We start from the raw sequence: 18,902 nt of genomic DNA, 5'->3' as shown, positions 1-18,902 counted from the left end.
TTGTAAAACCAAAAGTTAAGGTGCAATTTTTTCCTTGATGTTATAATTTATTTGGAATACAATATTTATTTATTTTGAATAAATGGAGGAGTTGCAATAAATTTTTTCAGTTAAGGAAACATATTTAAACATTTTCTTGATAAATATTTTAATTTCAGATTTTCTAAAACAATTCCTCCATTTATAGGCTTTAATTCTTATTTTTATTTTTTTTTTACAACAAACTAAAAAACAAAACTACAAAACATAAAAAACATAACCAAAAACAACATTTAAAACCAAAAGGAATATTTGTAACAAAACAAAAATTGTTGTTTGTTTTTTTTTTCTTTTGTTTACTTAAAATTTACTTACGTCCAGTGAGTGGGTGCATCAATGCAGGATGTGAGGCTGTTGTCGCTGTATTGGGCTGTGGTTTGGGTTTGCTCACTTTCGTGTTACTCTTGGCGAATTCCAAGCGTATTGTTTGGGGCATATCGGGATCGAAGCGTACACCCTGCTGTAAATTCAATAATACAGCGGTTGGTATTTTGTTTTAAAAATTATTTTTTTTTGTTTTTTTTTTTTTTGTTAAAAAAATTTGCTGTGTTAAATTGTAAGTTATTTTGTATCTCTTCGAATATTTTTCCTTATTTTTGGAAAATTTGTTTATTTAAATTAAAAATGACCTTTTTTATTTAAAAAAATTGATTTGTATTCAATGTCTTAACAATTCGCCAAAAATAATTATTCATTACTTTCATTGCTATTGGTGTATTTTTGGTGATTCTTTTTTTGTTATAAATTATTGGACTATATTATATATTTATTGGCATTAACAATATATGCATTATTGTTGTTGGTATTTTTTCTTTCAGATTCCATTCTGTGGTTTTATCAAGGAAAGGGGGGGGGTCTAGAGATAACTATACTTCATTTTGGGGCTAGGTGCACAAAGAAGGGGTTTCTTGGAGATTAAAGAACAAGTTGTGCTGCTTTTTACTTAAAATTACTAAATAGGGCTGGCCTATGTGGAAAATAAAGGGGGTCAATACAGCCGTATCTATAAATATAAAAAAAAATCTAAAAATCATTACAGGACCTATTTTCTATAGAAAAACAATTCGCAATAAGAAATCCTCAGTGACTCGAAACCTGATGTTTTTCTATAGAGAAAAAAATCGTCAGAAAAAAAAAATCCTCAGTTACTGTGGACCAATTCCTCATTTTTTTCTATAGAAAAAATCTTCAGTTATTGAGGATAAATTTTTTTCTATAGAAAAAAATCTTCAGCTATTGAGGATAAATTTTTTTCTATAGAAAAAAAATCCTCAGCTATTGAGGATAAATTTTTTCTATAGAAAAAAAATCCTCAGCTATTGAGGATAAATTTTTTTCTATAGAAAAACAATCTTCAGCTATTGAGGATAAATTTTTTTTCTATAGAAAAAAAATCCTCAGCTACTGAGAACCAGTTGTTTTCCAATCCTCAATAACTGAGGACATTTTTTTTTCTATAGAAAAAAATCCTCAACTGCTAAGGACCAATTTCGTTTATAGAACAAAATCCTCAGGTTCTGAGGACCAATTTTTTTCTATAAAAAAATCCACAGCTTCTGAGGACCAATTTTTTTCTATAAAAAAATCCACAGCTTCTGAGGACCAATTTTTTTCTATAGAAAAAAAAAAATCCTCAGCTTCTGAGTGCCAATTTTTTTCTATAGAAAAAATCCTGAGGCTCGATTTTTTTCTATAGAGAAAAAAATCTTCAGTGAACTAAGGCTCGATTTTTTTCTATAAAGAAAAAAATCCTCAGTGGACTGAGGCTCAATTTCTTTCCTCAGTGAACTGAGGCTTGATTTTTTTTCTATAGTAAATAATCTTTTGTTCCATCGCAGTTCCCGATTATCTTCAGTTCATCAAGCTTCCCGATTATCCTTTAATTGTCTACAACCCGAAGATCCACATCGTAATACACGAACATCCGATTTTTTTCTGTAGATTTTTTTTGTAGATTTTTTTATAGATTTTTTTTTCAATATTTTTTTTTCTGAAGACTTTTTTCTCTGTCATTTTTTGAAATACAATTCATTTTTAACAATTCCCATTTAATTAAAAATACAATTCTTTTAACCTTTCCGCTCATTGAAAAATCTTCGCTGAATAGGACCCCCAGTGCCAGCACACATGTAAACCAATTTATTATTTGGGCAAATAAATAATAATTTAAAAATAAAGAAAATTAATGATGATTGGTAGGGAAATTTAGAACAAAAATTCTAGAAAAAGATAAATTGGAAAAAAATACAAAAAAAAAATTTTTCAAGAAAAAAATTTCGAATTAAGCGAATATGGTGGCTAGGTGTAATGGGCAAGTCGAGTGAATTAATCAAAGTTGATATATGTGGAGCAGGCACAACAGCATTTTGTTTTGAATAGAGAAATATAATTTTTTACAGAGAAAAGAAAAATGCAGACCTCAAATGCAAAGGATTTGGGTGCTGGGAACCGACCAGTAGAATGACATTCCGAATACACCCGAATTTCTGCTGAGGGGGGCATTCAAAAGAAATTTTTTATTTATGGTGCAAGTTTTACAAATGATGTTGGTGGTGGTGGTGGTGACGACGGTGTACAATACCAAAAGATGAAGGAGAAGGCAGACTTTTAGAGAGCAGTAAGGCAGAAAATTAAGTGGGGACAGCAAGCTAGAGACGACCCCAAAAACATATGCATTAAATGATTTACGTTTTGAAAGGCGACGGTTTTCATTGAACAAATAGATGTGTGAATGTGGTGCGAAAACTAAAAAAAAAATCCCACATAATAAATCAAGCAATTTATTTATGTTTTCTATTTCAAACTTTTTTTTTTTTTGGTTTCTCAGCTGGGTAGTGAAACTTATTATTTCTTGTCTTATACCACAGGCATTTTGCTTACATAAATCATATATATTTTCTTATTTATATATTTTTCTTATACTTTTGCAAATAGGTGTTGTGCATTTGGTAGCAAGCTATTTAGATTCGTTTCTCTTTCTTTGCTAATCTGTTCTAAAGACGTTTTTTATTTAATTTTTTTGCAATTGTTTCTTCTAAAGTTATACAAAATAGTTTACAATTTTTTGGGTTTTTGTTAGTTTAAATATTTTTCTTTAAATAATCATAATTTTATTTTATTTTTTTTTTATTACCTGTAAATCTTGTTTGGCGGCCTCAGCGCCCGCACGTGTATGGAATGTAACAAAACCAACAGGCTGTGGTTGTGTTTCAAATTTCAGTTGCACAGGGAACCATTTAGTGAGTGTATCGTGTGTGTTTTTTTGGTTGTTGTTGTTGTGGTGAGAGATATATAGAGAGAGTGGGTGTATTTTGAGGGGGGAGAGAATAAAAAAAAAAACGGTATACAAAAATTCATTTAGCATAAGTAATGTGATATATTTTTATTTGAAAAATAAAAATTTTAATGATTTTTCAACATAGCTAAGATATAATGATTCTCAATTTTCCGAATACTCACCGATGCTGTCTTGCCATTTTTGCTGGTAACTTTTAATAGAGATCCTTCATAGCCCTGGAAATTAGAAAAAAAGAATAAAATTTAATTCATGGAAATACGTTGTTTAATAAAGAAAGGAAGATACAATGTGTGGTGCATGCTTTTAGGCGCAATATTGTGGTAAAATAAAACAATACTCCCAAAATATTATGGGATAGGAAAAAGGGAACTTCCCTATTATGGAATACCGTGGATTTGGTTCCGGATTATTGCCGAAATATTCTGAAACGTTTTCATAGTGTAATAATGAGAGATATCTTGACCTTATAGCCCCATGACTTCTTTTTCAACCATACTGCTACATTAATTGCCACATGCTTTTTATTGGGATTCGACATTTTCTTAAATTCAGATAAATATTGGAAATTTTGTGAAAAAAATTTAAAAATATTTTTTTTTTTTTAAATTAAATTTGTAGAACGTTTTCTGTAGCTAATGCATACTTTCAGGCGAAATGGTCAGACACAAAAAAAAATCGGAGAAAAATTATAGTGGTTAGGAAGGGAAATTAAGACGCAAATGTTAAATTTCGTCATTTTCTTTCCCTCTCCCTCGTCATTGCTTGATTAGCAGAAAATAAAATAAAATCTATTGCATACTTCTAGGCTTTCCAAATGATCTTTTTCGCACAACAAAAAAAATCGCCATAGAGAATATGATTTTTATGTACAGGAAGCACATATAGTATTTTTAATATATGTCTTTTTCGCTTCTTAAGTTGCATAACGTACATGGTGCATACTTTTAGGCCCTAATTTTTTTCAAGGATCATCTGAACAAATCGGAACATTTTCTATATCTAAACTAGTTTTTCAAAATTTCCCTTCCAACATTTCTTTTGAAAAAACTAAATTCGTTAAAGGGATGCATAGTTTTAAGCTTCCCAAAGAAAAATGTGTCAGACACAGAAAACTTTATTAAAAAAGGAAGAGAAATGAGACCACAGTTGGAAAATTCTCTTCAGCTTTCTCTCTCTTAAGGTGATGTCTGGAGTGGACTTTTAGGTTCAGTAAACGCTTTTATTTGCTCTTATCCAAATATGTGTTTTTTTTTAAATACCACTTCCATGTTTTGATATGATATTCGTAGAAAAAATTACAATAACTGATGCATACTTCTAGGCGTATGAGGTCTAAGTGTGTTAGCTGATAGTTGAGAGAAGAGAAGATGAGAACATAAATATTTAAAATGTTCTTCAGTTTTCTATTTTTCACTCTTTTGCTCTTTTCTCTCACAAATACTTAACTTCTTTCATGTCTCTTATTCTGAAGTCAGATAAAAAGATATGATGATTTTATGAAGAGGATGGATAAAAAATGTCGGGTTTTTTTTCAAAAACAACAGATTACAATGTTTGCTGCATACTTCTAGCCTTTTTTATGTTTTTCCTTTGTTTGTTTTTTGGGATAATATGAGCTATGTCCCTTTTATACCCTCAACTATAGGGCAACATAGGGTATATAATATGACTCGGTCAAAATGTGCCTCATCGAAGTAAAGGATTCAGACCCTAGGTCTCTTTGGACTAAATCCGTTTCAGGCCATTTTTAGTCGTCTGTCTGTCAGTATGGCTGGTGTGCGACAACTCTCGAAGGAAGCATTCGATTTAATCCAAACTTGGTACATCGTAACATTATTGTCAAACTTAGATCGTGATCGAAGATAGGCAATATCAGTCCACTCCTTTTTACAGAAAATAATTTAGCTCATGGGACAAGAAATTATCATCCAATTTTATGTACTTTTTTCAAATCCTAATATTTTTATAAGTGTTAGGTCAGATGCGAAAATGGACAATATCGGCCTACTCCGTTAAGTACATTCCCCGAGTAAAAATTTCGAATAATTATGACTCTCATAAAATGCGAAATAAGCATCCGATTCTCATTAAATTTCAGATATCCCAATATTTCTACCAACACAAGATCTGATAGGGAAAACGGATAGAACGGACCACTCCTTCTGGACAATATTGGCGTACTCCTGAGGAATGTAAGTCAAAATATATTTCAATAAACGAATATTGGCTAAGGGTATACAGCTGTCGGCAAAACCGACCGACTGATACTTTTTAACTTTTTTTAAATATATTAAAGGAAGCCTAATTTTTTTAAATTAATCGCGGATTTTTTCTTTATTTTTTTTTGTAATTTTTTTAAAAATTGTCGCTTTTTAAAAATTTTTGGAGATTTTTGGATTTTTAAAAAAATTTTATAAGAAAAGGATTTCTGAAAAATATTTTTTAGGAAGTGCGACTATTTTTTAAATTATTTATGAATTCTGATTTTTTTCAAATATTTTTGTATAAGTACTCTCCGATTTCTGTAAATTGAAAAAAAGTTGTTTTAAAATTTTTTCATTCGGGGATTTTTTTAAAATATTTTTCATGAATCGTGGATTTCTTTTGTATTATTTAATTTTTATCCGAGCCTTAATGGAGTAACTTTAAAGAATATTTTTATAGGAGCAGCATCTGAGCAGCATTCGTAGATTTTTTAGAATACTTGTATGGAGCTAACTATTTATTAGTGAAACAAAATTATAATGTTTTTCTAGTATGATTTTATTATTGTTTTAATTTTAAATTTTTAATCGCAATAACTTCGAAAGAAATAATGCAGTCCCCAAACGGCCCTTGTAAGTCATCATCCACATCATATGTTTGGTGAGCAGATTAGCCAACGACGAATGGGGTTGTAAAGTGGTGAGTGTATGATATTGCTATTCTGGTTTTTCTTTTCTGTTTCATTAAAAAAAGTATGTTTGAACCACTATTTATATAATAGGAATTTTATTGGATATTAAAAATGTATATATGTATATATATATTTTTTAATTCTTATGTATTTTTATATTTCTCAAATGATTTTAAAAAAATTTAAGTTGAAAAAAATTGGAAAGCCTTTCAAGAATTTTTTAATATTTTTGCTTGGTGTTTTCCACAGCTAAATCAAATATTTAAAATGTATAGAAGACCCAGTGCCTTTTAATTAAATTGAAAGCTTTAAAATACATGTATGATGCATACTTTAGGGCAAGACTTTTGTAACATCTAAGAAGTTATAAAAAATATATCCTTCTCTCCTGGGGAGAGAAAAATATAATTTTTAAACATTTTTGCTAAAATTAGTAAATGATCAACTAATTCTATCAAATTTAAAAACAGTTAATTTTTAGTGCATACTTTTAGGATAATTGTATTTTTATTTTTAAATTATTTTAGATGATATAGTTATATCCTAAAACAAATATATTTTTTTTAACTTACCTCATAAGCTCTGAATAACAAATACAGTTCACGTGGTTTTGCATCCATGGGCAGACCACTGACGAAAAGGGTTCGAACCTGGAACAATAAAGGAAAAAAATAATAATATTAGAAAAAAATAATAAATGTATATTTTTATGTAAAACGTAAAACTCATTTAAATATTCAATTATTTAAATATTTAAATTTAAAACAAAAATATATATAAATCACATTCCCGACTTGAAAACATTTCCCTGTTTAAATACTCCCCTTAGCATCTTCATCCCGTTAACACTTTATTATTACACCAAATAATATAGTGTGCCGATGTGAACACCTAATTAGCGTTAACCAGCTCATGTGAACTCTTGGCAAATATTTAAAATATGCACAAAAACAACGTTTATATGTATGTGTGGTTAATATGGAAAAAAGTCACACACAATGATGTAAAATGAGTGGAAAAAACAAAGACTAGCAAGTAGAATCTCTTGCATTGCCACTTGAACGTTTGGCCAAAGTTCATGTTCCCCAGCGGTGGCGAGGCGTAAAGGTTGAACGTGTGGGACAATGTTAGAACAAAGGGGTAAAAAAAGAAGAAGATAACATCTCGTCTTCTGTTTTCCTCTTTTTGCCTCATTTTCTCTGGGTTAAGCAAGCAGCCAGCAAGCCAACCAACAACCCCAAAAGGTTTGTAACATAAAATGCAACAACAAAAAAAATGTGGGAGTGAGAGAAAATAACCAAAGTTGGAGAGGGCTTGGGTTGGGGGTGTGTGTTTGTGCTTTAGTAGCTTTCAACATTACACACAAACCTCTTAACCAACAAAGTATGGCAGCCAACAACACATTCTCGTACAACAATATCATCATGTTAATGGTAATGAAGCCAAAAACTGTGAATGAGCCAAAGCCAAAATGGTACATTTTTTTAAGATGGGGAAGAGGTTAACATGGATGTGGAGGGGGAATGGGGTATTTCATAAGGGGGATTAAATTTCAAAAGAGTTTAAAAGAAATATATTTTATATAAAAAATATAGGTATTTAAAAGAGAACCGGCGGAATAATAAACAAAATGTATCCAATATAAATAGGTGACTTTTATCCTGATTTGCTTAAAGGGTTTCTCAACCGGACACCTATACTAACACAGACTATGGCTTCAGACCTATATTTAATAAAACAATTCGATTCCCATATTCCCAGAACAATATAGAATCAGATCAATTTATGAGTATTTTTGCTTTTCAAAATTTGGACCCCATTGAGAGGGAGGAACCAGAAGGAGTAAACCGATATGTACCATCTTTACAAAAGCTTTTGTTTTAGCAAAAATATTGATATGTGAGAAATTTGAAAAAAATTTAATGCTTATTTTGATACTTATGAGAATTATAATTTTTCAAAATTTTGACTCCTTTGTGGGGGAGGTACCAGAAGGAGTGGACTGATATCTACCATCGTCACACCTGATTTTGAACTGGAGGAAATATTGAGATAGTTGACATTTGAAAAGAATCGTATGCTTATTTCGCATTTTATGAGCGTTTTAATTATTCAAAATTTTGACCCCTATGTGGGGAAGGTACCAGAAGGAGTGAACCGATATATACCATCTTCACACCTGATTTTGAGCTGGTGGAAATATTGAGATAATTGACATTTGAGAAGAATCGAATGCTTATTTCACATTTTATGAGCATTTCATTTGTTCAAAATTTTGACCCCTATGTGGGGGAGGTACCAAAAGGGGTGGACTGATAAACCCCATCTTTACATCTGATCTTAAGCTAGTAGAAATATTGAAATGTGTAAAATTTGAAGTGGATCGGATGCTTATTTCGCATTTTATGAGCATTTCATTTATTCAAAATTTTGACCCCTATGTGGGGAAAGTACCAGAAGCAGTGGACTGATATACCCTATCTTTACACTTGATCTTGTGTTGATAGAAACATTGGGATGTGCTGAGTTTGAAAGGTACTAGATGTATATTTCTCAGGTTATAAGCGTTTTAGTTATTAAAAAATTTGACCCCTATATGGGGGAGGTATGAGAAGGAGTGGGCCAACAAATCTTGTGTTGGTAGAAATAATGGGATATTTGAAATTTGAAGAGAATTGGATGCTTATTTCAGGTTTTATAAGAGATATAAATATTCAAAATTTTGTCCCCTATGCGGGGGAGGTACCAGAAGGAGTGGACAGATAACTACCATTTTCACACCAGATTTTGTGTTGATAGAAATATTGGGATGTGCTGAGTTTGAAAGGAATCGGATGCGTATTTTGTATTTTAATGAGAGTTTTAATTATTCGAAATTTTGACCCCTATGTGGGAGAGGTACCGGAAAGGGTGGGTCGATATCTATCATCTTCACACCAGATTTCGAGTTGGTAAAAATATTGGAATGTGCAGAGTTTGAAAGGAATCGGATGCTTCTTTCGCATTTTAATGGGAATTATAATTATTCAAAATGTTGACCCTTTGTGGCGGAGGTACTTGATGGAGTGGGGCGATATTGTCCATTTTCGCACCAGTCCTAGCAATGATAAAAATATTAGGATTTGCAAAGTTTGCACGAAATTGGATGGTCGTTACTTTTTCTATGAAAAAATTGACATTTTGTGGGGGAGGTATCAGAATAGAGGGACCGATATTGCCCATTTCCGAATTCCATCCAATTTTGATAATAATGTTACAATGTACCAAGTTTGGAGCATATAGGATGCTCCTTTCGAGAGTTATGGTGCCCACCAGCCATACAGACAGACATCCCTATATCGATTGCAAATGTCCTGGTCCAAAGAGCCCTAGGTTCTAAAATTGTTATTTAGATGAGGCACGTTTTGGCCGTATCAAATGATAGCCATATAAAAGGCGATTCAATTGCATTTTCCAAAACCTGTTAGACCTTGAAGATGGCCTAGGATGAATTGTCCTTGAATTGTCCCAAAACAAGAGAATGAACCCGAAAACTCTTCTTCTCCCTAGGTTAGTCATGGTATTTTATATCCTATATGTTTTAATTAGATCTCTTCGTGATTGAATAAGAAGTGTGAATTAGAATGGATATATGAGTCAGTCTTTTTATAATACTCCCCTCCTAGCTTTTCCAACAATTTCCCGCTATTTCTGCCCCAGAAATTCTCCCCACCTGTACGTTGACTTCATAAAATTCGCTGGCATGTATAGGGCAACAAAGCTACAAACAAAAGCGTCGAACACAACAAATGCACATTCCAAAAAAAAAAAAAACAAAAAAAAAAAAAAAAACCGGAAGGTCCTCTGCTCGCTGAATTCATTAAGGATATGCGAACAATTTTTTGTAAGTTCGTTTTTTATTCATGGCATGACATTTTAACGCTAGATACTGATGTAATGATTATCCATTTAGGTTACACCGTAAAATAAAGGTGGGGAGGGGAATGGAAGGTAAATGGTGGCTGGGAATTTTTCGTCGAGTTGTTTTTCTCCTTCTTTTTGAGAGCATTTTTACACCACCATTTACGGGCAAAACGTTTATATGAATATGCAATTTGTGAAAGCACGTGGCTTATCGTAAAATCTTCTGTTTGCTAGCGGATACTTCGTGTAAAATGTCACATTTGTGCGTTGGTTCGTTCATTCGTTTTCTTTTTTTCGACGAATTCTCTCCATCATTTCGCTAATGTTAGTCACACCTCAGCGGTGGGAAAAATATTGTAACTGTCATAAAATTGTATTTAAAAAATATGTGTGTTTTGTGTTGGGAAATATTTTTTTGATGAGGTAACCAAAAAAAATCGGATGGAAAAATAATGGCAGCAAATGACATCAAAAAATTAAAAAAACGGTGTCTACTTTTAGGCTTTATGAAGTGTAAGGGCGAAATGTGAGATAATAGCACAAACATAGCATCGATTTTAGTTAAGGTCAGTGATATTAGGGAATAGTGTCTACTTTTAGGCTAAGAAAAAATGGGAATTCTCAATAGTGATTATCATTCTGTGATACTTTGGGAATGGTGCCTGTTTTTGGCTAAGCAAAAAATGGGAACTTTTAGTAGTGATTTATATTTTCGATGGAAGTTACCTAAATTATCACTCTTTGTTACTTGTGAATGGTGTCTACTTTTAGGCTATAAAAATATGGAAATTTTCAGTAGTGATTACCATTCTATGATATTTTGGTAATGTTGAAGGCTAAGAAAAATTAGAATTTTTATTAGTTATGTGCCTACTTTTAGGCTAAGAAAAATAGGAATTTTTAGTAACGATTTATATTTTCGATGGAATCTATCTAAATTCTCAATCTGTGGTATTTAAGAATGGTGCCTATTTTAATGCAAAGAAAAAAATAACAAAACGGTGTCTAATTTTAAGTTTTATGAACTGTAAGGGCGAAATGTTGAGATAATAAACCAAAAATAACCTCGATTTTAGCTTATGTCTTTGGTATTTGGTATTGGTGTCTACTTTTAGGCTAAGAAAAAATGAGAATTTTCAGTAGTGATTACCATTCTGTGATATTTTGGGAATGGTGCCTACTTTTAGGCTAAGAAAAAATGGAAATTTTTAGTAGCGATTTACATTTTCGATGGAAGTTACCTAAATTATCAATCTGTGGTACTTGGGAATGTTGCCTACTTTTAGGCTATAAAAATATGGAAATTATCAGTAGTGATATTTTGGTAAAATTGCCTACTTTGAGGCTAAAAAAAATGAGAATTTTTATTAGTGATACACAACTTCCATGGAATGGTAATCTCCACTGAAAATAACCATTTTTTCATAGCCTAGAAGTATGCAACATTCCCAAATACCAAAGATTGTTAATTTCTATGGAAGTTATCTAAATTAACAATCTTTGGTATTTGGGAATGTTGCATACTTCTAGGCTAAGAAAAATGGTTATTTTCAGTGGTGTCTACTTTTAGGCTAAGAAAAATGAAAATTTTTAATAGAGATTTACAATTTCGATGGATGTTATCTAAATTATCAAAAAAGAAGTAAAAAAACAGTTCCACCTTCATTTGGAAGGATCTCGAAAAATGTCAAAAAAGCTGTCCAAAATGCCTCTTAAATTAAAACCGTTAAATGGAGGCTATACAAAGACTTGGTCCCGCATTTTTTTCTTTTTTTTTGTCAGTGGCTGTTTTACCGTTTCCGAACTTCAATTACCAAATTTGAAACAATTCCGATGAATAATGTCGATAAAATCATTAAAATATCGAATATCGGGAGGTACCGCTATATGGGGGCTATACGAACACGCGAACCTGCATAAACAATTTTTTGTTATAGGCTGCAATACTAATTCCGAACTTCAAATACGAAATTTGAAACAATTCCGATGAATAATGTCGTTAAAGTCATCCAAATACCCCGAATATTGAGATGTACTGTTATATGGGGGCTATATGATGACGTGGACCTGCATACGCAATTTTCGGTCACAGGTTGTATTACCTCTTATGACCTTCACATACGAAATTTGAAACAATTCCGGTGAATAATGTCGCTAAAATCATCAAAATACAGAAAATCGGGAGGTATCGTTATATGGGGACTACGTGGACCTGCGTACGAAATTTTCCGTCAAAAATTGTAGTATCTGTTACGAACTTCAAATACGAAATTTGAAACAATTCTGATAAATAATGTCGCTAAAATCGTCAAAATACCGAATATCGGGAGGTACTGTTATATGGGGGCTCTACGAAGACGTGAACCTGCATACGCAATTTTCGGTCATAGGTTGTATTACCTGTTACCAACTTTAAATACGAAATTTGAAATTAATCCAATAAATAATGTCGCTACAATCATCAAAATAACGAATATCGGGAGGAATCGTTGTATGGAGGATATACGAAGACTTGTTGTATTGCCTCTTACGAGCTTCAAATACGAAATTTGAAATAATTCCGGTAAATAATGTGGCTAAAATCATCAAAATACCGAATATCGGGAGGTATGTTTGTATGGAGGACATACGAAGTCTTTGACCTGCATACACAATTTTCTGTCATATATTGTATTACCTGTTACGAGCTTCAAATACGAAATTTGAAACAATTCCGGTGAATAATGTCGCTAAAATCATAAAAATACCGAATATAGGGAGGTACCGTTAAATGGGGTGTATACGAAAACGTGGTCCGACATGGCCCATTTACGAACTTAACCTGCCTACTGGCGAAATACATACGTGTGAAAAATTTTGGCCTTTAATATCGATTTGATCGAAAGATAGCTTAATTATAACAAACAAACGAACAGGAAGGCAGAGAGACAGGCACACAGACAGACGTTCCTCGAAAAATCGACTTAGAATTTTACGCTGATCCAGAATTTGTAGGGTCTAACATGAGTACTTCGAGGAGTTATAAAGGGAAAGACAAAATTAATATATCGTCCATAAAATGGTGGAGGGCATAAAAATTGAACATGTGTTTTAGATATATTTTCGAAATCTGTTGCCTAATTTTAGGCAATTTCATTAAAAAATCTATAATCATAAACATTTAAGACTACTTAACAATCCCTGGTATGAAAAGTAGAATAAGACCTTGTCATGGCCAGATATCGAACGAACGAAAATCCAAAATTCAAAACAACTTTAACAAAACAATGTCACTCCCCTCCCCCCAACCGTTTATCCACAAAATGGAAAATCTATATTTAAACCTACCAAGTTCATTATACACATACCCTGACCTCAACTTCTCCCCCACTCCATAAAATAAAAACCCAAAGCCTGATAAATTTACATTACATGTTGCAAGAAATCAAAGGAAGGAAGAAAGCGAGAGAAAAACACAGTTTGCCACAAAGTGATGTCATGGCAATATTTACGAAAAAACCCCATACACACATTATTGCCACGTTTAAAGGATGTGTGTGAGTGTGTGCGCATGGTTCTCACAATGTTCATGAGTGCGTTGTGTTGTTAAGTGTATTTGTTTAAGGTGTCAATGCATGTATAAGAGTCCAAAGTGTGTTGCGGCATCGAGTGACATGTTCCAATGAGTTTTTTTTTTGCCTTTACCATATTTACCGAATGTCAAGTCAGGGACGCGTACCTGCATTAAATTATCCTGTTTTGCAGGATAAACAAAGCAGAAAAAGGACATTAATTAAAAAATGTGATGATGATTTTAACCCCTGAATATTTTTTTTCTGAAGAGCTTGTAGACATGGGTGTGAGTGTGTGTATGTCTGTGGTCATGACATGTTTGTTGCTAATCCAAATTATAAGAGGGTTACACTTAGAGTATTTATAAATTTTAATGAGTTGGAGGTGGAGAAATTCAAGAGGGTCCACTCGTCGAGGGTAGACCTAATACACAAGTGTCAGGAACAGCTGACATTTTTGGGGAACAATAACTTTTGAACATGGAAAAATATACAAGACGAAAAAAAAGACGAAAAAACGAAAAAGACAAAATTAAAATAAAATCCTGGAAATATTCTGAAACATTTACCTGCCTAAAACTAGGCACCATTAATTATTTTTTTTTTTAATTATTATATCGTTAAATTTTTAAAACAGCTGAGAAAAGCCTATGTAATTCAGAGTGAGAAACCCTTAAGAGCAGAGAAATTTGTTGCCTAAAAGTATGCACCATGAAATGACCCTGGTTGTCTAGAACAGCTGACATTTTGGATAACGAAAATTAAAAAGGAAAAATAAACGAGATAAACGTAGGACACATAAATGATCGAAAACAATGAGATTTTTTTATTCGCCTAAAAGTAGGCAGTACGAAATTAATTGCTTTGCTATCAATATTGATATGATTGAAATATGTTTGATGCAAACCAAATGAGAAGGGCCTATGTGATCCAGAATAGCAAAAACTGAATATTAAAAATCTTTATTGCCTAGAAATAGACACCAGTATTTTATCAGATAACCAAAAATTAATTCAAAAGGTGAGTTAAAAAAAACTGCAACCAACTTCAGACTGCTGGCATTTCTAAGCCACTCGTCCGACAGCTGTCAAAATTATTCCAGTGACAGCTCATTATATTGTTTACAAGCGTACAAAAGCATTTTGGTGAGAATTCCAAAACATCAATGTTCCAAAAAAAAAATCAATGCTCCAAAAAAAAAAAAAAATAAAATAAAATAAATAAAAATATTTCCTTTGACCTTTTTCGAGTTCAAGCCTGAAAGTACCATACAATTTCGTTTTAGAAGGAAGGTGTTAAAAGATGAAATATTCTACACAAAATTTCACTATAAATCTCGGAATAAACCATATATCTGGGTACAATAGTTTTTATGAAAATTACATTCGAAATTTATGTACTTCGAGTGAAAATTTTGTGATTCCGTTTTTAATGTTAATTGAACGTATTTCCAATCCGAGTCTAAATCTTTCTTTATATTTAATTTTTTGGGTAAAGTGTTAAAGGAAGAATTATTCTCAATCGAATTTCAGTTTGAGTCTCTGAACAAAAGAAATTTGAATATTCAATATATACCAAAAAAAAAAAAAAAAATACATATATATATCATCAATTTTTTGATCCTAGAGATTTTAGCAATTTTACCCAAAGCGCTGCAAATGTTCTTATAATCTTACTGTACAACATAGCCTGTCTGGGCTGTTGAAAATTTTAAGTGGTCGTGATAGAAAATAGGTTATATCGGTTCATTTTGTGGGATAACCCCCATGGAAATATAACTGCGATTTTGAATATTTTTTTTAAATTTTTTGCCATGCTTTCCATTAAATTTCTATAAAAATTTAATTTCTATATCTTTAAAAATGGAAATAAATATATTTATTAATGGTCAGGCTTGATCCCTTTGTTGTTGTTTTTATAAAAATAATGATTCTTTATTAGGCAGAGAATACCTAGGTTTCGGAAAGAGCCACCAATCCTCACCAGTTCCCTTGTTTTTGTCTGGGATATTCTCCCCAGAAGTTATTTTTAAAATAACAATAGAGGGATCAAGCCTTACTATTTTGCAACAACAAAATACTATGGTATCCCGAAAAAAATAAGCCAACACTGTTCTATATTTATTTATTTTGAAATCTTCAAATATCAAATTTAGAGTTTTTTTAGAGTTTTCTAGAGAAAGTATCTGTTTTTTTTCTACATTTTCCAAAATCATAAATGTGTAGCGATTTAATTTCGATTTCAATTTTTTTTGCATTTTTTATGCATCGAATTTCAAATACCCCGAATTTTGATTATTTTTATTAAATAATTACCACTGGTGGGGGCTGGAGCTGGTATACCACAATTAAATAATTTACAATGTGCCAAAACCTCTGTGCTTCACAATTTTTTTCCATTAACTTAATTTAATTTAAACCGTCTACATAATTAAATTTCTGACTTTTCAATTGCCAACAACAAAAATAATAATTAAAACAAAAAAATGGTAGAAGAACAAGAAAAAAATTGTAAATTACTTTAGACCGAGCAACCAACCAACCACCAGCGCCACTTATTGTTTGTGGGAAATTGCTGAAGCGTAAATTGTTTTTTCGCTCTAGACGTCTTGCATATTAACGCTAATTACGTTAGTTATGCTTTAAGCATAATTAGGCGGTTACGAAAGAAACAGAATACAATATCCATAAGCCAAAGTGCCAAAGACGGCGAAAAAGAAGAAGAAGGAAAAATAGAAAAATATTAAAAGAAAGCAATTGCTAAAGATAAAATAATTATTATTTTTGTTTTGATAACAACAAGAAAATACATTTTAAATGGATCTTAAGGAAAAATGGAAAATGCTTGACTGGGCAGGGTGAAAGGAAAACGTTTTAAGGCAACAAAAGAAAAAAGGCTGTTTTTTGAAGAGTTGGACCTCTTATTACAAGCTAAGGAAAGGAAATATTAGAATTTTAGCATAAACTTTGTGTATTTTTTTTTTGGAATTTCCAAGAGCCCTTACATCCCAATCTTTCCAATTTATATTTATTATTAATAATTTTCTAAACCAAAAAATCTGTCGCTTTATAACTTTTGTGGTTTTTGATAATTGTTTTACTTTTTTCATCCATTTTTAAGTAATTAAATTTTGCCATTTACAACACACAATCAGCAACACTCCCTTTAGGCGAAAAAAGAAAGAAAAACCCCTCCCCGACCATTTGTATGCTATTGTCGGCAATAATAATAATTTATAACATATTTTTCACAACCATACCCAATGCCTCCATCATTGTTTGTCTGCCAGCCATCCTTTCCATTTATATACCCGCATACCTATATTTTGCCAGCTCCATTGTGTTCATAAATGCCGAACAATTGCATCTGGACAAGTGAAAATGATTTATTATCAATTGTTTGGTGTTTTTCCTATTGTTGCACAACCAAACCATGCAACCATCCAACCTCCCAACGCAAGCAACCATCCAACCAACTTGTTGTTGGTAAGCTTTATGCAATTGCCTTGCTGTATAAAATTACAGCATATATATGTGTGTGTGTGTAAGTAGGTATGTGTATCATACCATAGAGTATATTAAATAACAAAAGAAATTCTAAGTATCCATGAAATATGGTTGCAGTCTATATTGTATAAGCATGGCTGGCTATGGAGGATTTTCAATTTGCCGGGAAAGAGTTTAAAACTCTTAAAAAATAAATTTTTGAAATTTAAAATTTTAATGATTTTTTTTAATAAAAATAATTAGAGGAAATTCGTTGAAGGACTCTACGAAGACTTTTAAGAAAATTGCTAAGGATTAAACATGGATCTCTCAACAATAATTATAGCAGAATCAATCTTGTATTTTTTAAAAATATTTTTAAGGACTTTATGTGAATTGAATTCAATTGTGAATGAAAAAAATGATTCCTTGGAGTTTATATAAAAAGTTTTAAAAATAAAATCTTTTTCAAAATTTTTCAAAAATATTTTTGGAATAACTTAAAGTGTATTTTTTTCGGAAACTATTTTCAAAAACTGAAAGTGGATTTATTGAAGTTCTTGAATATAATTTTCAATGACTAAATGAAGATTTTATAGAATTTTTAATTTTTTTTACAAGAACTATATACAGGTTTTTTAAATAATTTTCATGATAAGGATTTTTAGGAATTCGGATAAAAAGGGTACAAAAAGTACTAAAATGTACCACAAATTTAATGTCTTGTATTGGAGCTAGAACTCTGAAATTTGGAATGTGAGGGACTGATGTAGTGCAGTATACATGGACAAAATGGAAATTAAAAGAAATTCGAAAATGGTACAAAACTTCGAAAATATTACCAATTGGTATAATGTGAAAGGTTAAATGTTATGTGATAGGTTAAAGCTAAAAAATTTTGTACGAGAATCAAGGTGATTGTACGTTTGATATATGAAAGTGGTTTTGGAAATAAGTACAAAGTGTGCGAACTGTACTAAATTTGGAAAATTTTGGTTAGGAAAATAAAATGAAATTTTGTATTGGGGTCCCTGTTGGTGGTAGGTTTGCGATAAAGAGGTAGTTTTAGGAATTTGTACTATAAGTGCACGAACATTTCTAAATAATACTATATTTTGGTACAATTTGGTATTGGTTCTGAAAATCTGAAATTTGGTATTACGGCCACTGTTCATGTGTAGCCTGGACTTATGGAGGTGGTTTGGGAAAAATGTACCATAATTGCACGAAAAGTACTAAATTGTACTTTATGTGGTATTGGGTGAAATAAAAGGGCTGGAATTCTCCAATTTGATATTGAGGTTGGTATCTGGTTGGTTCCAAGAAGGCTCAAAAATGTTGACCCTTTGCGGGGTTGGTCCGATATATTCTATCTTCACACCAGATCTTGTGTTGGTAGAAATATTGGAAAGGGTGAAGTTTTTTCGGATGCCTATTTAATTAACATTTTGCCTATTCAAAATTTTTAACACATTTAGGGGGGCGGTACCAGAAAGAGGAGGCCGATATATCCCATTTTCACACCATATCTAGTGTTTTTAGAAAAACTTGGATCTGTCAAATTTGAATAGCTTCAGGTAATTATTTCCAATTTTATAACAGTTATAATTATTCAAAAATGTTGACCCGATGTGGGGGAGGTATCAGAAAGGGTGGGCCGATATCTAGCATATTCACAGCAGAGCGTGTCTTGAGAAAAATATTGGAATGTGCGGAGTATGAAAGAAATC

General features: G+C 31.7%; 1 protein-coding gene across 1 annotated transcript in view; it reads right to left on the bottom strand.

Moving 5' to 3' along the window:
• LOC101894211 (mucin-5AC) overlaps positions 1-18,902 on the bottom strand; it is a gene marked incomplete at its 5' end in the record, with an annotated part of 234,375 nt that overhangs the window by 8,619 nt on the left and 206,854 nt on the right. The window contains 4 exon segments of the mRNA XM_059129012.1: positions 355-499; positions 3,173-3,235; positions 3,499-3,552; positions 6,806-6,883. Coding sequence (XP_058984995.1) covers positions 355-499; positions 3,173-3,235; positions 3,499-3,552; positions 6,806-6,883 — 340 coding nt within the window.

Source organism: Musca domestica, unplaced genomic scaffold (assembly GCF_030504385.1).
Source record: "Musca domestica strain aabys unplaced genomic scaffold, Musca_domestica.polishedcontigs.V.1.1 59, whole genome shotgun sequence".
Lineage (NCBI taxonomy): Eukaryota > Metazoa > Arthropoda > Insecta > Diptera > Muscidae > Musca > Musca domestica.
The sequence above is the reverse complement of the archived record's forward strand: the minus strand, read 5'-3'. Positions and strand labels throughout refer to the sequence as shown.